Source organism: Maniola hyperantus, chromosome 9 (genome assembly GCF_902806685.2).
Source record: "Maniola hyperantus chromosome 9, iAphHyp1.2, whole genome shotgun sequence".
Taxonomy (NCBI): Eukaryota; Metazoa; Arthropoda; class Insecta; order Lepidoptera; family Nymphalidae; genus Maniola; species Maniola hyperantus.
The window spans coordinates 11,880,786-11,903,016 of NC_048544.1; the positions used below are offsets into that span (position 1 = coordinate 11,880,786).

Sequence of the window (22,231 nt, forward strand, 5' to 3'; positions counted from 1 at the left end):
AAAATGGTTCTAAAAATCCTTGCTACTGTATCAATGTTACCCGTATGTACTGTACAAAGTTATAGTTTTTGAACGTTAATAAAAATATCAAACTCAAAAACAATGTCAAAAATTCAAGCTGTGTTGGTTTTCCCGCCAGTAAAAATAAACACAAATAATTATTGAAACTACATAAGAATTAAGAATACCTACAAATAAAACAAAATATTGCAATGAATTGGAATAAATTAATATGTAACGTACGAGAACTTCAATTGAGTGGTACACTTAATGGGGGCCAAAGCTTCAGGTAAAATCATATTTTAATCTTTTTCAATAGGAATTAGCTGACCCGTTCGGGTGGAATTTCTAAAAATATTTTCTTAGTATAATAAGTCTACGTTATAGTGGAAACATTCATGCAAAATCTCAAGGTTCTAGTCTCAACGGTTCAAGCTGCCTACGCGACGTTGAGAACAGTTTCTATCAAAGAGTATAATATAATCACTACGGTTTCTATGTTCTCTTTTCATAAATTATTTAGATAGTTAAGTACTTATCTAGAGTTTTCAGATTATGAGGTGTTGATCTAGTAAGAATTATAGCCCTTATTTTTTTACATGCAATCTCTACAATAGTTTTTTTTTTAGATGGGAATACAATAAAGAAATTGAAGAATGGACAGGAGTGTATTCGAAAACAGTGTGGAAATTACGACAAAGAGACGATTTGCTACAATATAAAGTCATAGGGTCATTATTAACAGAAAATGTGCCCAATAATAACAAAGAAATTGATCAAAATAGTATTTTTGAAGGGTTATTGAAGAAGTATTTCCGATTAGATTTCAATTTAAGTAACTACTATACAAAATGGTCTGAAAAAGATGATTTATTTAAGGCAGCATGTAAACAGTTCTATGGCATAAGAATGCTGGCTCAGGAGCCTGTGGAGAACCTTTTTTCATTTATTTGCAGTCAAAATAATCATATTTCTAGGTGAGTAACTTAATAGTAGGCTCATAACTTAGAGGGCTACAAGTTGAGTTTGTTGTGGGCTCTTCTCAGTTCGGGCGCGTTTGGAACCCTCGTAGCTTTAGTTTTAAGTTTGCGTAATAATTATCACCACTATATCTTACAAATCCAACATCTGACCATCAAAAAGAGTAATTTATTACCTATTTTGAATAAATCATTTGACTTTGACTACAATACTTTAATTTGAAGTGAAGTTTCTTATAGACGTTTGGGCTGGATGTGATATTGGTGTATGAATCGGTGACAAAGAGTAGGTAATAAGTTTTTGTATGGTTGTTGTTCGACTGTTCTCAGCCAAAGCAACTGCTGGAAAGAACTCTGTAATATGGTGGTGAGGCTTTTAAGTCTGCCCTCTTATGTCCCCTTAATGTAATATGGCTGGTGTAACAGTGCAAAAGAAGTAAGAACTAAGAAACATTTTTTCTGTCTTGTATTGTATTGTATTACAATACAGAATATTCTGTGGCCCTGTGTCCTATGACACCTCGCAGCTCACAACTAGCAAGATATTAGATGTGTTAAACATGATGCTATTATATTTTCTACCCTCAAACTAGTTATCTATGGAACAATAGTTCTACAATAGTCGGATTAATTTCTACATCCTTTTGAGAGGACCAGGCTGGCATCTAAACAATATTATTGTTAGTAAATATATAATAGCAGTTATAAGAAATTATGATGAATTCCAGGATATCAAGTATGGTTGAAAAGTTATGTAAGCACTATGGTGAAGAAATCTGTGAACATGATGGTGTGATATATTATTCATTCCCTGATGTAGAGAAACTGGCAAACCCACAGGTTAAAAATGTTTTAATTGCTTGAAAAAAGTTGATTCTGTACCAAAATTAGCTGATATGGTTGCTGTCACTCTTCATTGCTATTTTATCCATCTTTAGAACAGCCGGAACAGTCGGAAACTTGTGTCCATCTATCCACCTTATTAACAGAATTTGTATATTTTTTAGTTGATACGGACACACCATTGAACTATAGACTCTGGTGGCTGTTTTAAAGTGGATAAACGGAATGAGCCTTTGCACATTGTGTCTGTCTAAGATTTAGAAATATATAAAGACTTTCAAACCTTATTGCTTGGCAATAAGATTTTAAGAGCTGAGACGGTCAAGCTGCTTGATGCGCCCGTCAAGCGGCTTGATCAAGCAAATGGCACTTTTCTCGTACTTGGACCACTGGCCGAATGGTGCGACAAGCATAAATATAGACTCAAGCACCAAGCAAACTTTGTAAGCGGTCAAAATGCTTGACTCAAGCAAAAATCTTCGTACTTGACGTCAAGCTCTTTAAACATAAGCATAAAATACACTCATGCTATCTTGCTCATAATTTGCGCGTACAAAACAAACAACCTATAGCGGACGGACGCGCGCTATGATTAGCTGATTTTTTCGCGCCATTCAAAATAAGATTTCTGCACAGGTTATAAAAGTGGTATTCCTTATTCCTGTACCATTTTGTCTATTTTCCAGATAGAGTCTGAATTGAGGCAACTAGGCTTTGGTTATAGAGCTAAATTTATTCAAAAATCAGCTGCACAAATTGTAGAGTGGGAAGGAGAAAAGTGGTTCGCCAGTCTCCAAGACATGAAGTATAAAGAGGCGAGACTAGAACTCATGAAGTTGTGTGGTATAGGACCAAAGGTATGTAATTTCAATTTTTTTATAGAATGTGAAGTTTTGTACTTTTTGCTGAAAGGTTTATTATAACATTCTGGTCTTATAAATACTGTCTGGTGGGCGGACTCTGCTGTGTCCGTCCATATTGCGTTTGACTGCAATCTCACCTGGTGGTAATGGTGGTGTACACTGAAATTACTACCCTACCGGCAACCCGTGCCGCGAAGCGATTAAGCGCTCCGGTACGCCATGCCGAAGCTTAAGGGGTATGGGTATAAAAATCTGCCATAAGGGGTATGCCAAGTTAGCCCGCTACCATCTTAGACTACATCATCACTTACCACCAGGCGAGATCGCAGTTAAGGTCTTACTTGTAAATTGGAAAAAGTGTACACTTATAAAACACAGCACTTACCACTGCGCCAGGGTGGTTGTCAGAACTAGACTTATAAAACACAGCACTCACCACTGCGCCAGGGTGGTTGTCAGAACTAGACTTATAAAACACAGCACTCACCACTGCGCCAGGGTGGTTGTCAGAACTAGACTTATAAAACACAGCACTCACCACTGCGCCAGGGTGGTTGTCAGAACTAGACTTATAAAACACAGCACTCACCACTGCGCCAGGGTGGTTGTCAGAACTAGACTTATAAAACACAGCACTCACCACTGCGCCAGGGTGGTTGTCAGAACTAGACTTATAAAACACAGCACTCACCACTGCGCCAGGGTGGTTGTCAGAACTAGTCTAGGGTCTAGACAAAATTAACAAGAAAATTTTTAGGTTGCAGATTGCATATGTCTAATGTCGCTAAACCATCTGGAAGCGTTACCCGTGGACACCCACGTGTATCAGATAGCCGCTCAGAACTACCTGCCACACTTGCGCGGCAGGAAGACTGTCACCGACAAGATGTACACTGAGATTGGGGACCATTTCAGAAACTTGTATGGGGACTTGGCTGGATGGGCACATACTGTGAGTTCATCCTATATTTCGTAGGCTGTGGCCATACATGATCAAGTTTGCCGTTAAGTTTGCAGCGGACTTGAAGCGGCGTGACGTCCAGTAAAGCCTTCAAGTGTACATGACATGCACACTGATAGCCATACACCGTCAAGTTTACTGGACGCCCCGCCAGAGAGAACTAGAGTGAGGGAACTCTCGGTTTGATCCTATCGACCATATATCAAAAAATATTAGCATATGCCGACGTAAATTCAAAATTGGGCTACTTTAGGGCTACCTCCGTCAAATGAACAGTATGCGGCAGAAAAGAATGTACATCGACCTTTAGAAAGAGATAGCTGTTTTGTAGAGCAGTTTCTGTCGTTGAGACCGACAAAACGTCACCATAGGTATGAGTGACATAGACAACACTCTTCCAAGCCGAAATCTCATTCTGCCACGTACTGTACAAAGTTAGCTTACATACCGGGGACGGACATAGGCTACTTTTTATCAAAAATCAAATAGTTCCCCTGGGATTTTCGAAAACCTAAATCCAGGCGGACGAAGTCGCGGGCATCATCTAGTAACTGATAATTAGGTACCTTCAAATCAAGTTAGTAACTTTAAATTGAAATTATAACATTTTATATTTTTCAGGTACTGTTTTGTGCGGATTTAAAGAAATTTCAACACAACGACGATGCCGAAGATGTAAAACCTAAGAAAAGGAGAAAAAAATAATTCTTGTGATAATAATGTAGGTACTTAAATAATAAAATAAAAAATTCGTTAAAGCTTATATTTTATTTTTATCGATTATAATAATAATTTACGCTTTTAATTTATTCACAATATAAAAGTATAAAAAAACATTATTTAACCCTGGAATGGTTCTAGGAATTTGGATTAAATATAGGAAAAATTACTTGTACAATACCCGGCAGAAAGTAATGTACATCAGCCTTTAGAATGACATTCCGGCTTTGTAGAGCGCTGTCTCTGTCACTCATACCTATGTGACGTTTTGTCGGTCTCAACGACAGAGACAATGCTCTACAAATCCGCTATCTCCTAGACGATGTACATTATTTTCTGCCGCGTACTGTACATAGATTTTAAACGAAAGACCCTAGTACTAAATTTGGACAGCTACAATTTATGATGAACACAAAATAATATATTTTAAGCATTAAAGGATTTAAGTACTTTATTTAGTGGTTAGTACTTAGTAATTGTACGAAAACATACAAGCATAATAATTAAAACTTTAAAAAATCGAAGGTAATCAGCCTTTCCTAACTTTCGAAGTTACTATTTATATACTTATACGTATATAAATCGTATAGTCGTTTTTTACTATAAAATAGTATTATGAAACATCAAATACATTTTGATATGATAACTATTATTCAAAGAGATAAAATATTTAAGAATCACATTCAAATTCCAATATTAAATAGTTATTTATATAGGTACCTAATTGTTGAGATCGAAGACTTAATAATTAATTCATTTATTATTGCTTACACTAAGATGATCTGCTAGGTACATAGTTTCAAATGTGCACGTGGACTGTGGTCTGTGCGTTTAAACTATCGTGAGTTTAAAATAAAATACATAGACATAGACACAAGGGCCCATAGACATTCGATGCACGCTCCGATTGATCGGTGGTCGCGCCAGACCGCAACTCCACACCACAGCAATGTATCTTGCAGCTTCATTTGTTCCCATAGTATATCTGCGGACAGTGCTCGATGAGCGCCTGCAGCGCGCGGATCTCGGCGGCTAGGTCTGAGATGGCGGGCGGCGTGGCCACCAACGTTGGAGCAAACACCGTGCTGAGGTTGTGTGCCGACATTTTGTTCACGTCCGCTTGTTGCGACACCCTGTATCGACATAAATGGATCTACAAAGGCTGCAGTGCAGTACATGTGGGCCCAAAGCATTCACCATGATATGCTGGCTAATGTGATAACGTTATAGCGCCAAGGTTCTTTATTGGTTGTATAAAAATCCACAAAAATCGGCAAAGGGATAGCACTGGTATGCAGTATATACCAGTGCTGGTGACATGCGACAAATTAATTTCCACTTATTACCCTTGTTTTTCTTTTTAGTTTTTGGTACAAATAAAAAAAATATGATCCAGGTGCATTGGCTGAGGGCTTACACACTCGTATTCAGTGGGGATGGGGACTCTTTGATTTTGCGGAATAAAAAGTAGTCTATGTCACCCTTAAGGTCTTTCTATACCCATGCAAAAAATCACTTCGATCCGTTGCTCCGTTGCGACGTGATTGAAGGACAAGCCAACAAACACCTTTCGCATTTATAATAAGGGTAGTGATTTCTGTTAAAATCAAAGTAAAAGTTGCTATTAGGTAGAGAACCTACCTGTGCAAGTGCTGCACCATGTACTGCAGGCAGTTGAAGTGCGCGGGCGGCAGCATGTCCAGACACTCGCGCAACATCGACACTTGCCGAGACGGCGTCTTCATTTCTGTGACAGTTAACACATTTTACCACATACCTACACTTCCATTAATTTGATCGCAAACAAGTGATTCTAATTTCTACCTTTCTATATTAGAGCCTCAATAGCTCAACGGGTAAAGGAGTGGACTGAAAACCAAACAACGGGCAAAGTCGACGGTTCAAACCCCGCCCGTTGCACTATTGTCGTACCTACTCCTAGCACAAGCTTGCCGCTTAGTTGGAGAAGAAAGGAGAATATTAGTCATTTAACATGGCTAGTATTCTTTAAAAAAAAACTGTAATTTACAGTACTACCCACTTATGGTGTCGGCAAAATAAAATTCGTTTGCGCAGAAAAGCGACCCATATGTGTGCTGACACCTAACCGAATGTATACCGGGTAGATTGCAATATAGAAATTGGAGGGCGATAACTGCGCCAGAACAGTTGACAGCTCGAGAAGTGGATAACAGTCAGGCTGAGATCTATAGCGCGCACTTTGACTTTTCTCAGACTTAAGATTGAGTTAAAACGAGACAGATTTATGTGAGAGATATACATATGTCTCGTTTTAACTCTGTCTTAAGTCTAAGCAAAGTCAGAGTGCCCCCTATAGATTTCACCCTCAGTGTATATGTCGCAACTGCTCAAGTAAGTACTAAGTAGTGTTTCGTACTTTTGACAGTTTTATTAATTCTAGCACAAAATAGCTGCCTTTTTCTAAATTCTTATAATTTTATTAAAATCAGTCGGGGTTTAAAATGTGGCCACTTCTAAAATGGAACGGCTAACCAAAAACGGCAACACTACAGTGCTGTCAACTGTCAGTCGAAGTTGACACACATATACCGCGAACGCTCCGAGAGATCGCGACACACGCGAAAAACGAGCCTCTAACGGCTATCATCAAAAAAATCGCAATTATAGACGCGAAATTCAGCAATCGTGGACCAGATCATCAACCCTGGATCTTACCAGCGCATCTTGGGGGCCCCCATCATCGGAGCGCGTTCCCGGATCCGTTAAGTGACTGCATTACAAACACTGACCGTCCATTAGCTTTTATTCTTAACAAGTAGCTACTCACGGATAGCGTTAACCAGGTGCGGGTGGACCTCGTAAGTGATGAGCGGGACGGGCAGTAAGCGAAGATATAATTTGAGGGTACCCGCGATTACATTGATGTTGCTGTACACGCTTAAATCCGCCGCCTCACCATCTGCAATACAGAGAAAGCACTTAGAACATATGATAGCTACATCGATATAAACGACAAGATATGGTCAAGCAAACAAAATTTTTCACGGTTTAGAAACCAAATAAATCAGCGTCACCTCTTAGATACTAATGAACGACCCGTTTGAAATCCAGACGTCACTGAGGTTGCATTGGTGCATAAGCACCAATGAGTCGGTGCCATTTTGTTTGTTCAATAAGCCTGTCCATACGAAGTAATATATAAGTCAATGGATAAATTTCGCAGTGATAACCGATTTCATCACCCAAAACTACTAAGTAATTAAAGAGATGACACATGTTCGAAAGTAAAAACAAAACTGCGCGTCCTTCATGAAAATAGTGATTTTTATGGAGATGTGTAGGTACCTACAAAACAGGTACCAACTAACTTTTTTTTTAAATTCTATATTTTATTTGGAGCTTTTCTTTTAAAAAAAAGAATGCCAGCCCTATCGTTCCCTAATGAAAAGTTACGGAATCATCATTTATATACAGAATACAATACAGATTTTTTTACAAACCTTTGTCAAAAGCCAGTTTCAACGCTTCAATCTCATCAGCAAACCCAGAAACCCTGTAGATGCCTTCAGAATCCATTCCTCTCGCCTCGATTTCATTGACACACTTCCTCACAACGAAAGGCAATGTGCTGGAGTGGGCGTTCAACAGAGTCGTTAAATCTATGCCAAACACTCCTCTTAGCTTTTTCAAGTCTGGTAAACAGTGGTTAGGTACCACGTCAGAACATTTCGAATGTGCTATGAACCCGCAATCTGTAAGATAAAAACAAAGTACATAATATGAAACGTACCTAGCAGCGAAACCGCTGAAGTACCGCCATGACTTGTCAGTTGTAATTAATAGGCTAGTTGACCCTTTTTTTAAGTAGGTCTTAAATGGTTAATATTCGTCCTATTAGATCAAAAAAATTAACACTATATTTTTTTGCGCCCTAAAAACCGTAAAACTTTAATTTAAAAATATATTTTTCTTAGACAGGTGAAAACACTGTCGGCCATGTTTGGCCGATAGATTATCTGTGCTCTGACGTCATGCATTTGTAAACAACAGCACAACCTCCCAAAGTTTAATAAACATGACTTCTATACTAGTTTACATGAAAAATATAGTAATTATCGTTATTGTATCATCCGAGAATGTAAAAAAAGTAGATAATTTAAAGTCCTGACAAACTTTTACGGACTTTAAATTGTATGTATATGGATACTACGTTAGTCCACGCGTGACATAGGGATGACATTTCTTTGTTTACATATTTAATGACGTCACATCATGGCTGACAGCGTTTTCTGCGTTTCAAATAAAAATAAAAATTATATTTTTTTAAATTGGATTTATATATCCATCCTGCGTTTTTAATAATTGTTATTGATATATTTCGTTGTCTTAAGCAAAATACTATAATAAATAATCATTTATTGGACGAAATTAGATATGAGTCAAGTAGCCTATTGTATGGTTATGACATGCGAAACGAAAGCGGAACATGCCATCTCCGCCGCGAAATCAATTAGCGAAACTCCTTCACATACCGCTACCACCGCTACTCCGTTGCACAATATTCAGATCAATCACTGTATCGCGTCAGAAAGAGATGGACTTATGGTCGAATCTTTGTGTTAAAACAGTTGCATAGCTGTATCACAATTTTGGTGACGTGTAGCGGTTTCGCTATATTGATATCGCCGCGGAGACGTTCTACAGGCTAAGGCGACAGCAACTACATATTATATGGAAACAAGATGACTGACTGAACGCGTGCCTGCGTTAATAAAAACGCAACTGAAAATCTATGGATATACTTTGACTACATGTGCGAAGCCGGATGGGTATTTAGATGATAAAATGATATGGATTACCTTCACATTTAACACCTTGCGCAGTGAAACCCCACAGAAAGTTAGCACACAGTTCACACCAGTTAAGACCCTTGAATGTATGCACCTTGAAATTATGTGATTTTAGGTATTTGAACAATAATGGGCTGTCTTCAATGGGTGTGAGGTCTAAAGGCTTTTTGATGTCAGTCTCAATCTCTAAGATTTGATTGTCATTTCTGTTAATAGGACTGCCGTTTTTTGGTGCCCTGGTGAAATGAAACCATCTGTTAGTGACTTAGGACGAGACATTTTCACGCACAATCAAATCCCGTTACACGAATGCACATTGGTGCATTGGTATTCATGTGTGCCTTTGTTAACAGCGCTGTCAATACAGCGCTGTAAACATGGGAATCTTCTAGGCAAGCATGCTCCAACCTAGACCATATCATTGCTTTTTTAAGCTAAGTTAAATTAAAATTATATCAATTTTCAGTTTAAGGTCTACTTGCACCAGGCTGGAGCAAGAGCACTAAGAAGTTAACTTTAGTTTATTAATCAAATACACAATTTAACATTTCATGCATTGTCCATAAACATTTTAATACTATTAGAATAAAAAATGCTAGTGAACGAACAAACCAAGTAGGTAAATGTACTTACTGATGAATTTCAGTCAAAGTATTTTTTAATTTCCGTCTATTCAGTGTTACGTAAGGACTCTCAGTGTAGTTTGTGCGTGAGTTGATCATTTCCAGTATATGGTGCGCCTTCAGTTCCATATGACAGATGATTAGTCCGTCAGCTACCAAATCATAAATACTGTCATACCTCTTTTCTTTTATATAGTGCGTACCATCATAGTATAACTTATAGTGATGTATTCTATCATTGAACCTGCAAAAAACGTTTGCATTTTTAGGGTCCTGTACCCGGTGGTGCGTTTGGGGGCGTCGCTCGCGATTGATTGCTTCAGTGTTCCCGTGACCTAATCGCCAGGCGACACGCAGGAGCGCCGCTAGGTTTTAGTGGCTATTTTATTTATTTATTTTTATTTTTCATGAACCAATATTGTAGTTACATAGTTGTAATAAATTAAGTTACATTGGAAATGCTTATCTCTAGATAGAGATTTCTTCCAGTTTCCCATTCAAGGTTATTCTGGCTATTCCGGTCGCCTAAATAAAAAAGGGTTCTATACCCGAAGGTGCCAACAGGGCCAACATCAAAGTAACAATCCTGCCAACAGCTGATCATGGAAATGAATTTGTGAAAAACTTCTTTGAAATTGAAGGACCGTTTGAATATTTGTCAAGTAGCAGAGACAATGAAAGAATCTGTATTCTGTGCCAATCACTATTTGATACTACATATATCAACATCATCATCATGATCAACCCATCATTATCTCACTACACAGCATGGGTCTCCTCTCAGAGTGAGAAGGGTTTTGACCATACTATGTTGGCTAAGTGTGGATTGGCAGACTTCACACACTTTTGAGAACATTATGGAGAACTTGCAGGCATCCAGGTTTCCTCACTATGTTTTCCTTCACCAGTAAAACAAGTGATATTTAATTACTTATAACACACTTAACTCTGAAAATATAGAGATGCGTGCCCGGAATCGAACCCAACCTCGGATTTGGAGGATGACGTCCCGTCCTAACCACTAGGCTATCACAAGTTTTTTTTGATACTATGTATACATAGGTACCTTATTTGTCATCATATATGATTTATTAAATACACTGTATAACTTGGTGCCTGGTGCACTTTGACCACCCGTTGCGCCACAGATACTTTTTTTCATACACATGAAAACTGTGGAATCAACTCCCATGAGTAGCATTCCTACTAGATTACAACATGGCATTATTCAAGGGGCGGACCAACAAATTCCGGAAAGGCTGGAACCGCCAGTGTGGCGGTTCCTGTGGTGCTGCAAATGTTCATGGGTGGCATTCACTTTACATCAGCTGACCCACCTGCTTGTTTGCTCGCTATATTTTTTTTTAAACTATGAATATTACCTCCAACTTAATGTGTAAAAGTCATTGCATTCATTGCCTTTTCTGATCAGAAAGGCTCCATTGGGTTCACCATCCAGGAACAAAGCTGCTTCTCTGTGTCCCATCACTCCGTGATACTCTTTTCCATAAAACTCAGGTCTGTCTGGGCAATTCTCGCAGATAAGACGCTTCGGTACTGGCGCCTCCATTTGGATACGATAAACTAAGATAAATAAACAATTAGCTGTGGGTATTTTAGTTTTATAAAATGCCTAATTAGGTACTATAAGTCTCTAGAATACAAGCTATTTCTGTACGAAATTTAATCAAATTCGGTTCAGCGGTTTAGCCTTAAAGAAAGAAGCAACAGACATACATAGATAATAGACACACTTTCTAATTTAGAATAATGTATTATGTATCTATTATTATTCTAGCGTAGATTAGCTGGAAAGAAATCTTCGACAGAAAATAAGTTTCGAAATCAAGTATTCACTAACGTTCAGGTTTCCATATATTTTTTAAGTTATCCATGGTTTAATTTAGGTGGTGGTATTGTTTTGAATGAATAATACTTTTAACCTAATTGCCAAGGTACACATAAAATAAGGAAACTATTGAACCATACTCTGCAAATATAATGAAAGAGAAATCGTCATAATCAGGTTATTATTTCGTAAACAAAACAAATTAACAAACACCGGAAATTACAGAAACATTTTCCGAAATTCCAAACGTCAACTAAGTAAAGTCACCGAGTCAACGTCAAGTAACGTCCATAGAGTAAAGGTAAGGTAACGTCACGCCGTAGCGTAGATAGAGTAATAAAGGTAGATTGAAGTACTGTGTAACCGCGTATGAGATAGCGATAGCACGACGTAACGATGAATAACACGACTTATTGTTACCATTGTTTAGTAGTCAATATTTGTATTAACCGATCAACAATATTTGTATTAAACGTTTTTTATGTGAAAACAAGTAAATAAATAATGAGAAATACAATGACGCCACGAATTATTCTCAAAGTTTGTTTTGCAACTAAAGTTGTAGTCCTTGAAAAAATCGGTTATACGATAAGGGATAAAAATAGGTTAGCTGCGTCTCTGTTCATCACATTAGTAACTTTATCTGTGTTCTCTTTTTAGTGTGAATAAGAAAGCAAACGTTCCTTTGTCTAGATTTTTTACTCTGTCTAGGGGTTGCTCTATATGAAACATTTTAGTTCCAGAATATTTAAATTGCACTCTAAACGGTCGCACTGTACAGTGTACACAGTTTAGTGTGTATTCGATTCGTCGTGAGACGGTCACTTTGAATCGTAATTTTACGACACGAATCGAATACGAATGAGTGCACAAACACCCTACACCTTGTGGCCCTACACACATTACACAGAATAAATACGGAAAACCACCGGAAAACTATAAAGAAAATAAACGACAAAGATTAAAAATATTTAATACCTCCATGATGCGGGTGATTTCCATTTTCGTCGGCATTGATATTGATATTGGACGATGATAATGAAACTATATAAATGAATGGACCTTCGAAACTCTTCCGAAAAGAATATTTATCACTTCACGCTAGTTTGAAGGCTCTTAATTACGGATAGAATGGATTTATAGGGGTAGAGAGCTACTCTAGTCTAAAAAACCGGCCAAGTGCGAGTCAGGCTCGCGCAATGAGGGTTCCGTACCTACTATAGTCGTATTTTTTCGACATTTTGCAGATTAATTCAAAAACTATCATACATACAAATAAATAAAAATCTGTTTAGAGTGCACAGGTGAAGACCTTTCATATGATACCCCACTTGATATACCTATATTGCTTAGAAAATTGAAAATACTAATTATTAGTTCATGACCACAATTTCATTTTTTTGTGTGATGTAACCACAAATTCACGGTTTTCAGATTTTTCCCCAAATGCCAGCTATAAGATCTACCTACCTGCCAAATTTCGTGATTCTAGGTCAACGGGAAGTACCCTGTAGGTTTCTTGACTGACAGACAGACAGACAGACAGACAATGATCCTATAAGGGTTCCGTTTTTTCTTTTGAGGTACGGAACCACGGAAGCCTATAAATCTGACCTTCACACATAACTTCTGTAAAAGTAGGTAAAACTTCTCAAAATCTAATTACATACAGTACAATTCTGGAGGTCTGAGTTGAGTGGAACTCATTGACTATGCGTAGGTACCTATCTGAATTTAAGAATCTCTATTAAGAAAGTACCTACCTACAATATTATTGAAGGTATCTTGCTTAGCAGAAATTCAGATTAGATTTCAATGATGTGTCCTCTTAGTGTGTAGGTACCTAGGTATCTTCCACCCTCTTGCTGGGAGCAGTTTTGTGCGAGAATTTAATGAAATCTAAAAGAGCCTAGGGCTTTAGCATGGCTTTAGGAACTTAACTTCCTTTTACTTTGTAGGTTGACTTTGACAAAACATGGACAAAACTCTGTCTTTAGTATGAGCAAATTCAAAGAAGGTATAACGCAGAAAATTTACCTCGTCACGCGCCATTTTAACCACTAGATTGACAGACGACATCAGACAAGTCGCAGGGATCCGCTGGATTCAGGCGGCGCGCAAGACCGTGGCGTGTTCAAAAGTCCAAGAAAAGTCCGTACAATGAAGGAGTCTCTAGAGGACTCTGTAGTCTCTATGTGTACAATCTACATCCGGCTCTTCAATAGTAGAGAAAGCAAATAGGATTTATCCTTGCGTAACTGCCCAGTGCAGTGTTTAGGTAAACTGTGGTCTGTGTACACTGTACAGTAGTTATTGTAACAACAGTGTAACTAAAATTGCAGATATTTTGCTATACCTTTCATAAATCTCTTTGCGAAAAAAGATAAGCATTACATTAGACATGTCGATTTAGTTTAGTTTAAAGATAGTGTACCTATAACAAAATTAGTCTATTCTATTTTATATTTAAGGTGTGGATACCACAGTCTTCAATATCAGTCTCATGATCATCATCATCATCGCGTGCCTTCTTCGAAACGAAATTTGGAGATCATCATGCGAAAATTTTCTCTATTAAAAGCCGCCTCTTTTAACTTTGGGTAACGAAGCCCTGTCCACCCCCTTATATCGTCCAACCATTTGTGTCTCGGGCGACCTGGAGCCCTTTTGCCTTCAATTCTTCCTTCCAAAACTAATCTTGGGAATGAGAATTGGGCTCCTCTTTGTAAATGTCCAAAGAAAGCGAGCTTCCTTTGCATGATGGTGGACATGAGACGTGGACATGACGGTCTAGAAGTGCTAAATGATGTCTACCTAAGAAGATGAATAGAGGCCTCCAATGAAGCCTGTAGGTATATCGATGTTGTTAGTCTTAGGTAGTTGCAAGACGTTAACCTAGACCTATTTTAAATTGCATTATCGTTCATTCTTACCCCATGCTGATATATAATGTATGCAAGGATGTACAAGCAGCGGGACATTGTTACCCATCTTAATCTTACGGTTTAGGTACCTACCTACCTTCAGTAGTGATAAACAAGGTACAGTACGTGGCCGAAAGTAATGTACATCGACCTTTAGAAGGAGATAGCAGATTTGTGAGAGTGACAGAGTCAACGCTCTATAAAGCTGATATGTCATTGTAAAGGCCGATGTATATTACTTTCGGCCGTGTACTGGAGGTAGTAGGTACCTAACTACCTAGTACCTACCTAATTATAAGGGGTTGGATCCATAATTTTTTATGGGACTAAGTACCACGAAAACTTCTGCTGTTGATTAAAAAAGAATTTTGCAAATCGGTCCAGAAACCTCGATTAAATCGGTATACTTACATACATTTTGAAAAAGCGTGCCGAATTATTGAGAAAATAGGAATGAGATTAAGACGGCAAGAAACATTATTAGAATTGCTAGAAATTACTTTGAATTCTTTACAAGCTTTATATTATACTAATACAGAAAAATAAAGAAAATAGCGAATTTTGTGAGTTTGTGTGTATGTGGAAGGTTCTCCAGAACTACCGCACCTGTTTGAAAGATTCTTTCACCATTTGTAAGGTACTTACATTAATTGTACATTTCCAGTACAATATCCAGATGAACAATGAACATAGACTGTATTATGTAGGTTTAGTCCGGACATAGTCAGGGCGGGCCACTACTTGTTTACTGAATCAGATTTTTCATTAATCAGATATAAATTGATTAAAAATAACTCAATTTATAATCATTTATAGATCAATCATAGATTTGATAGAAAATGTGGGTCACAGGACAATATATTTGATAACTAGTTTAATAGGTATCATTGCTGTTAACAAAACATAGAAACAACGAACTAATAAAACGTTAACAAAAGATAGGTAGGTACCTAATACGCTTCAGCGTCCGCTGCGTAAAGGGCACAACCTTAAACGCTGAAGGTGTATATAAAGATAGCGTAAAAAAACATTACATAGTTATATTATTGAAGCCATCTAGTAGTGTCTAACACCTATGATAAATAAAATGGCTCTTAAATCCATTGCAGTGTTAGTTATCATAAGTTTGATTCACAGTAGTCAGTGTTGGATATTCAACGATATTAGGACGAGGACTGTTCAAGATAATGCGCTAGAAATAGATTATGAAGATTTAACTCCAGAAGATTTGGCAAGGCTTAGATTCAGTTTAATCTATCCAGGTTAATAACTATTAAGTTTTAGTTGTGCGGTGATTAAGGCGTCAGTCAGCTTAATCAGACCTCGCGGGGTCCGGGTGGGTTTGGTCCCGGGCGCAACTTTTCGGAGTTATGTGCTTTAACGGTGAAGGAAACATCATGAAGAAGCCTGCATGCCTGAGAGTTCTTCATGGTGTGTGAAGTCTGCCAATCCGCACTTGACCAGCGTGGTAGACTATGGTCTAAACTCTAAACTCTTCTCATTCTGAGAGGAGACCCGTGCTCAGTAGTGGGACGGGCGGCGATGCGTTGATGATGATGATGAAGTTTTAGTTTTAGTTGTCAAAGTCAAGGACGAAAAATATAGACTGTAGACATAGATTAGTAGGTAGGTACAGTGGCGGATTTGCCCTAAGGCCCAGTAGGCCCAGGCCTAGGGTGGCCAGATATTAGGGGCGGCTAATTGTGACAAAAACCATGTTTTTTTGTATCTAGAAACAAAAAAACTGCACCTGCTGCGCTCGCGCTCATATTTATCATTGGATTGTATTTTACTGACAAATCTAAAGGTAAATTTTTAATTACCCCCAATCCCCCATCAATTCCTGGCTACGGCCATGATTAATGGGTGTTAGAAAGGGGAAACTGGTAATTACTAAATGACCTGGGGCCTAGGGCGGCCAAGACTGCAAATCCGCCACTGGGTAGGTACCTATATAACTAACCCGCCCCGGCTTGGCACTGGGATGCCTATCTACTCAATAGTGTACATAAAATATGTGTTTTATTATTAGAATAATAATTAATTATTACACATTCCTAGTCAAATGTTCTGAATGATAACGAAACCCGTATTGAATTGCACTAAGAAGTTTAGTTTTTTCCAACATTTTTTTGATTTTCTGTTGAGTTGAATCTTCTACTTGCGATGGAAGTCAGTCGCCAAGCTGGGCTACTCGTAAGTTGGTAAGATGAAACCTCACAGTCTAATATATTACAAGGTAGGTGTATGCGTAGTAAAATAATTATGTGTACCTACTTACTTAAGTAATAATATTATTAAGTATTATCAGTGTTCAAAATTAACAGTAGGCTACTGTGTACACTGTACACTGTGCAGTGCCCCAGCTACTGAACTGTTTTAGTATACTTAACTTGAAATTCAATTGGTTGATGAAAGGCGGGTTCATGCAATTGGTTGGTCAGTCGGCGAGGGGGCACTCAATTATGTACTTAATTGAGTACTTAGTTCTTCTTCTTCTCTTCTCTTCTCTATGGCTCTTTGTACTGCGGTTTTGTAGTCCGCAATAATTCCGCCAATGTCAATAATTCAGTGGAGAAAACGACGTTGTAATTTGGTTCTTGAATTCCTTTCATGAGAGGATTACTTAGTTGGCATTTGCCTAACGCACTTGCCAATTTTCCGTACCTACAGTCTACACCACCCAATTTACGTTGTTTTTAGAGATTAACTAGAATCATTAACGTTTTTTTCAACATTCAGGAACAAAGTGGTGTGGACCGGGAAACGTGGCAGAAAACTACGACGACCTGGGGCCATCGCAAGCGGCCGACGCATGCTGCAGGGACCATGACAACTGCCCCGAGTACATCACAGCTGGAGACTCTAAGCACAACCTCACCAACAATTCTTATTTTACAAGGTATGAGTTATGACTTTTCTAGCTCCAACAACGCAACTGGAAAGCAATGGAAAACCACCACATTACCTACGTCTTGTTACCAGGAAAATCATTATAGCGTCAAAATGACGTCATTTCGAAGTTAACGAGACATGGTTCCAGCGCAATAGCAATTTGCGGGACTTATAATATCACGATTTTATTCTTGAGGACAGTCACAAAAGTCATGTATTAATTAAGTTTTTATCATAATAAATTGACAGAAACGGCTAACAATATGAAGGAAGGACGCAATTTGTATCCCGTATAACTCTACTAATTGCCTACGTTGATTTATTATGTACTTATTTACCTGAGGTGAATACTTTACATTGACTTCTAGGTATAGATACACTGTTCTGAACACGAGGCATATGCTGCGCGTAGTACAAATTTCTTTTTTTACAAAAAAAATAAAAACCGACTTCAATACACAAACAATAAAAATTAAAAAATAATTTAATTTATTACCGAATATATTATTGCATACAAGAGTTAATAATATAGTTCCATGACAATACTTTTTGGTGCCGGTGCCTTCATATTTTTATGAGACTCCACAATGGCACCTCATTGGCACCGACCCCAAAAAATATTATCATGGAACTATATTAACTCTTGTATGCAATAATATATTCGGTAATAAATTAAATTATTTTTTAATTTTTAGTGTTTGTGTATTGAAGTCGGTTTTTTTTTGTAAAAAAAAATATTTCATAATTTTTAGTGACTCCGGTATTCCTGGTTAAAAATCTACTGTTTACTAAGCTATTACACTGATCGCGAGCAATTTACTCTTATCCGTTGAGGAGTTCCATTATCTATCTTCGAAGATGTTCATCAGATCTTCACCAAATTTATATGGGACCAACTTTGAAGTATACCCTTTCAAACAAAAAAAGAATTTTCAAAATCGGTCCAGGCGTCTTCGAGTAATCGGGGAACATACATAAACATTAAAAAAAAAGATTCCGACGAATTGAGAACCTCCTCCTTTTTTTAAGTCGGTTAAAAACAGATCACAGCAGGGCTTGTGTATTTAATCCTTATACTAAAGTAGTTGATGCTCGCGACTTCGCCCGCGTGGATTTAGGTTTTTTAAAATCCCGTGGTAACTTTTGATTTTCTAGGACAAAAAGTAGCCTATCCGTTGTAGCCCGTCCCCAAGATGCTAGATATCTTTATACCAAATTTCGTAAAAAGTTTAAACGCATGATTCTTTAAAAATTCCGTGGTAACCTTTGATTTTCCAGGACAAAAAGTAGCCTATCCGTAGTAGCCCGTCCCCAAGATGCTAGATATCCCTATACCAAATTTCGTAAAAAGTTTAAACGCATGATTCTTTAAAAATTCCGTGGTAACCTTTGATTTTCCAGGACAAAAAGTAGCCTATCCGTAGTAGCCCGTTCCCAAGATGCTAGATATCTCTGTAGGTACCAAATTACGTAAAAACTTTAAACGGATGATTCTTTAAAAATCCCGTAGGTCAGGAAGGATAAGGATAAAATAAGGAACTCTAAAAATTGAGAATGAATTATAGATAGGTACCTACCATAGTAAATCGTTAAACCTCAAACGTTGTGTCATTGTACTTACTTATGTTATCATTTATCATGTGTATTATGTTTGTTTTTATAAAGCGTTATTTTTTAACCTACCTGATAAACAGATCGTTCACATGGTTTAAAAACCGGCCAAGTGCGTGGCGAGCCACGCGCAGTGTAGGGTTCCGTAGTCGCAATCATCGAAAAACAGATATAACTCCTTAACCTGTGAACCCTACTTGGCCATGATAGTCAAAACTTTATTTCACCACTTTGTCGGCGTAATTAATATTTATACCCATGCCAAATTACAGATTTCTAGCACAAATAATATCTGAGATTAACCGAGGACGGACGGACGGACAGACGGACGGACGGACAGACGGACGGACGGGCAGACGGACGGACGGGCAGACGGACGGACATGGCGAAACTATAAGGGTTCCTTGTTTACTACGGAACCCTAAAACCTTAACATTGTCCTTATTAGTTATCACTTATTTTATTAATATAAAAAAGTAGATACTATTTCCAACCCTAATATTTAAGGCAGCGTGATACCCAAATCTCGATTCTAAAATCGATGTAACTACACAATGCGTCGACTGATAATTTTGAAATTTATGTAAATATTTCTTAATTAAATACTCTAGAATTGACCCTGAGGATAACACGATCAAAAACCATTGCATGATAAAAACCGGCCAAGTGCGAGTCAGACTCGCGTACCGAGGATCCGTACTCGGGATTTTTTTACATTTTGCACGATAAATCAAAAACTATTATGCATAAAAATAAATAAAAACCTGTTTTAGAATATACAGATAAAGTTCTTTCATATGATGCCCCACTTGGTATAGTTATCTTACTTTGAAAATTTAAAACAATAATTATTTGTTCATTAACACATTTTATTTTTTTGTGTGATGTAACCACAAATCCATGGTTTTCATATTTATTCCTTCTTGTACTATAAGACCTACCCACCTGCCAAATTTCATGATTCTAGTTCAACGGGAAGTATCCTATAGATTTTCTTGACAGACACGATAGACAGATGGACAGACGGACAGACAGTTTTGCACGCTATTACTTGCTGCACATTGCGGGTTTGAAAAATACTAAATCACTAAGTATGAGGCAAATGTTTATTGGTATTGGGTTGTGTTTAGGTATTATAATAATAGCGCTAAGTTTTTTCTAACGTTCTAATTACACCCTGTATGATTTAAAATTACTTTCATGACTTTTTTCCGTGGTAATCTATATAAAATATGAATTTTTTGAGTGTTGTATTTCACAGGTTAAGCTGCCATTGCGACGAGAAGTTCCGCCGATGTTTGCAGAATGCAGACACTAAAACCTCGGCTACGATCGGCTACATGTACTTCAATGTGATTGGATCAAAGTGCTACAGAAAAGATTACTTAATTACAGGATGTAAAAAAGAAGGGGGGTAAGTAGGAGTAACGTTTGAAGGGTCTAGAAAATTCTTCATATTCATACTTTAAATATTATAAATGTGAAAGTGTGCCTGTCTGTTTGGTAGCTTTTTACGGCCCATAAGTATAACCGATTTTAACAAAATTTGGTACAAAGATAGCTTACATCCCGGGAATGCACATAGATTACTTTTTATCTTGGAAAATCATAGAGTTCCCTCGGGATTTTTTTCAATTCATGCGGGCAAAGCCGCGAGCATCATTCAGTCCACAATATTTTATCTCTCAGTTTTTTCAAAGATAAACAAACTCCTTCTCACAGAAGTAATAAAAACGCGCAAACGACGCGTTAAGCAAGGCGCATAATATGACGTTTTAACTACAAACAAATACTAAATTATAAAATATTTAATAGGTTCAAAACTTGCTGATTCTCTAAATAAACCTTTAATAAATAAATTTATCCACCTTATATGAATAATATAAAAAATACAGCAACAATTTCTTTGTCGCTACGTTTTTTCGTAGCTCTTCTACGGGATAGTGAATATTAGAGCACAGAATAATTAAAATTTTAGAGTGCGACATTATTATTGCTTCCACTCAAAGTTGCAGCTGCAAAATTTCGTGGTGTTAACTCTATAGATACAACTGCCAGTAACGATTGAGGAATATACTACTCTCTAACGAGAGGGAATGATGTTAGGTATCGAGGTGTATACTTCTACATATTAGTCTCCAGAATCAGAATATAGTGGCGCTCATTAGGCAAGGCCTATGTCCAACAATCTACAGGACAATTCGACGTTTATGATAATGATAAACTGTGATATAAAGCAACAATAAATTCATATTTGTAAACATATTTTCAGATGGCTGAACACGAAATGCGTTGAATATTCATACAATACAAGCAGCGAGAAAACTCACCAGTGGTTTGACGTGCCCAACTTTAACTCAGCTAGACTACTAGCACGTACTAGAATATTAAATTCAAGACGGTAGAGACACAGTTAGATTAGAAGTCACTGAACTGAAAGAAAGACAGCAGCAACATTTAAGGTCGCAGATATAGAAGCATCAGTATATATACCGGTTTTTAGTGCTTTTAATGTTTGAAGCTTTAAATACGTGTTTTAATGTACATGATATAAGTAACTGAAAGTAATGGATGTACTTCAATTACTTTCAATCAAGAAAGGTGTTTTCAATCTTGTCAAATCTCACTGGGACTGAAAATATGTTAAAGAATGTGATATCCAATTTTTTTGCAGATATATGGATTATGGAGATAACGTCACCAGAACGCATTTAGGTACTTTAAATACTTATATAATAATAGATGATGCCCGCGACTTCGTCCGAGTGGATTTAGGTTTTTAAAATTCCCGTGGGAACTCTTTGATTTTCCGGGATAAAAGCCTATGTCCTTCCCCGGGATGTAAGCTATATCTGTACTAAATTTCGTTAAAATTGGTTGAACGGATGTGCCGTGAAAGGCTAGCAGACAGACAGACAGACACACTTTCGCATTTATAATATTATATAGTGTGGATGGTAGTAGGTACATTAGAGGTAATTAGTTAGAGGACAGTATTGTTCAAGCCCACTATTATGATGAAATTCAGTACAAAGTTTACACTGAATTTTAGCACTTAGCAGGGTATTTTGTATGTTTTCAAAATATACAGTTTTTTCCATTTGTTTAGTACAAAGAACCTTGTGTACTT

General features: G+C 37.5%; 3 protein-coding genes across 3 annotated transcripts; 2 read left to right on the forward strand and 1 right to left on the reverse strand.

Annotated features, from left to right (window-relative positions):
* Positions 1-114: 114 nt before the first annotated feature.
* On the forward strand, positions 115-4,428 carry Ogg1 (8-oxoguanine DNA glycosylase). The gene is made up of 6 exons (XM_034971736.2): positions 115-289; positions 630-977; positions 1,709-1,820; positions 2,510-2,680; positions 3,444-3,638; positions 4,269-4,428. The coding sequence occupies exons 1-6, from the start codon at positions 213-215 to the stop codon at positions 4,350-4,352; spliced, it is 987 nt and encodes a 328-aa protein (XP_034827627.1). The 5' UTR covers positions 115-212; the 3' UTR covers positions 4,353-4,428.
* RhoGAP5A (Rho GTPase activating protein at 5A) lies at positions 4,406-11,933 on the reverse strand. The gene is made up of 8 exons (XM_034971731.2): positions 11,684-11,933; positions 11,205-11,406; positions 9,833-10,066; positions 9,209-9,435; positions 7,850-8,101; positions 7,177-7,308; positions 6,009-6,114; positions 4,406-5,500 (listed from the first exon to the last, which is right to left on the reverse strand). Exons 1-8 carry the CDS (start codon positions 11,715-11,717, stop codon positions 5,332-5,334), a joined length of 1,356 nt encoding a protein of 451 aa, XP_034827622.1. The 5' UTR covers positions 11,718-11,933; the 3' UTR covers positions 4,406-5,331.
* A 3,723-nt stretch (positions 11,934-15,656) lies between these two features.
* LOC117985058 (phospholipase A2-like) lies at positions 15,657-22,159 on the forward strand. Its single transcript, XM_034971749.2, has 4 exons — positions 15,657-15,857; positions 17,338-17,497; positions 20,363-20,515; positions 21,374-22,159. The coding sequence occupies exons 1-4, from the start codon at positions 15,671-15,673 to the stop codon at positions 21,504-21,506; spliced, it is 633 nt and encodes a 210-aa protein (XP_034827640.1). The 5' UTR covers positions 15,657-15,670; the 3' UTR covers positions 21,507-22,159.
* The last annotated feature ends 72 nt before the right edge of the window (positions 22,160-22,231 follow it).